Source organism: Egretta garzetta, unplaced genomic scaffold (genome assembly GCF_000687185.1).
Source record: "Egretta garzetta isolate BGI_Z169 unplaced genomic scaffold, ASM68718v1 scaffold135, whole genome shotgun sequence".
NCBI lineage: Eukaryota > Metazoa > Chordata > Aves > Pelecaniformes > Ardeidae > Egretta > Egretta garzetta.
In genome coordinates this window covers 1,763,222-1,764,853 of record NW_009259594.1, presented here as the reverse complement: position 1 = coordinate 1,764,853, position 1,632 = coordinate 1,763,222, and the positions used below count along the sequence as shown (strand labels likewise).

Below are 1,632 nucleotides of genomic sequence, written 5' to 3'. Positions count from 1 at the left end.
GGTCCCCAGGCTGCTTTCAGGGATGGGTGCTGGCTTGCATGCGTTGCACGCCCTTTTGCACGCCCCGTCGCATCCCTCCGTGGGCTCCTCGTGCTTTGCCCTGGTGCTGCGGGGGGTAGCGAGGCGTTGGGGTGGTTTGATCGGGGCTGGGGGCTGGTGTGTGGGATCTCTCCGTCCACCTGGAGCTGGGTGGCTGCTGGTGTGCCCGAGTGGCAGATGGTGGCTGCCTGGGGACCCGCCATCCGTCCCTCCGGGCGATTATTCACCCGTCGCCATGGCGATAGAAAGGTCAGCAAAAAGATCCCTTGTGATTCCTGGGTCGGGTCGGTGGGATTAGGAGCAGCGCAGGAGGAGGGCTAGGGGGAGGATAGGGCCCAGCCCCCCCCCCTTCCCCGGCTCACCAGCTGGACCCTCGGGCACCGTCCCCGGAGCCCAGCCAGCTGAGAACTGACAAACTCTGGGCACCAGTGGGAAATCCCTGGGATGGGGCCAGGCCCCTCTGGCTGCTGATCCTGGCAGCTCATCCTTGACTCTGTGGGTCCCATCCTGCATGGGGAAGGCCTGGAGCTGTATGTGGGGTGAAGGGACTGGAGAGCAGAGGAGGGATGGGGCTGTGCTGATGGGGGCTTGGCTGGTCTTGCGTCCTTCCTCTTCCTCCTCCTTGCAGCAAGATCTCTCCTCACGGAGTGCCCCCGGCTGACCTGTGTGCCCCCTCTCTCTCTCCAGGCTGTTCCTCTAAGTCGTTCAAGCTGTACTCGCCAAAGGAGCCCCCGAACGGCAACGCCTTCCCCCCCTTCCACCCGGGCACCATGCTGGATCGAGATGTGGGGTGAGCTGGGGCCCGGGCAGGGGTCTGCAAGGTCAGGGGTCTCTCTATCATGCTCCCCAGCAGTGTACAGAGACTGTGGTGCATAGAGTTGAGTTACTGCAAGGGGAGAGACGGGATCGGAGCAGGCACGGGTGGGACTGGGTGGAGAAAGGGTGGTATTTGGGATGAAGGGAGCCCCCAGGTCCCTGAGCTCTGTGGGGTCAAGCCCCTGGGATAACGCAGGACAGGGAGTGCTCCCGGCTCCTGCAGAAGCAGCCCCTTCTCCAACCTCCATCCCTCCTGGCACCAGCAGCTGCAGAGAGGAGCCAGGCACGTCTCCGCGAGCCACAGGCCAGGTCCCAGGGGTGGTGGAGCAGCCACCAGTGCGGGAGCAGAACCCAGCTTCAGGGGTGCAGGTCGCCCCACGGGGCCATCGGCAGCCAGGATGCAGCCCGCACCATGCGTGGGGTCTTGCCTCCAGCGAGCCCCCCCGCCCGCTGCTGTGCAGGGAAGGGGGAGCTGCGGTGGGCAGGGAGGGAGATCCCCACCAGTGCTGACCTGCCTGTTTCTTTGCCCCCCGCAGACCTACTCCCATGTACCCACCGACGTACCTGGAGCCTGGAATCGGGTAAGTGTGGGGGTCTGCAGGGAGCTCATGCCTGCAGCGGGGACACCTCAGCAGGGCTGGCATGCTGCTGGCCACAGGGGTTGGCGAGAGGTTGCTTGGACTGTGCCCAGCCCTGGAGGGGCTGTGTGTCCCCTGCTGCGGGCTTGGGACCCCTCCCCACCCTGTGGCTGGCCCCCCCCCCCCCGCTCTCCCCTCT

The 1,632-nt window shown here is 65.9% G+C and overlaps 1 protein-coding gene across 3 annotated transcripts in view; it reads left to right on the top strand.

Moving 5' to 3' along the window:
* Nucleotides 1–705: 705 nt before the first annotated feature.
* The window catches only part of LOC104125618 (LIM domain-binding protein 1), a 7,882-nt gene continuing 6,955 nt past the window's right edge, over nt 706–1,632 (top strand). For 2 of the 3 annotated variants that reach the window (XM_009638088.2, XM_009638087.2), the window contains exons 1-2: nt 706–829; nt 1,392–1,436. In XM_009638088.2, coding sequence (XP_009636383.1) covers nt 810–829; nt 1,392–1,436 — 65 coding nt within the window. In that variant the 5' untranslated portion in view covers nt 706–809. The remainder of the gene's footprint in view (nt 830–1,391; nt 1,437–1,632) is intronic. The other variant, XM_035893644.1, reaches the window with a different exon arrangement.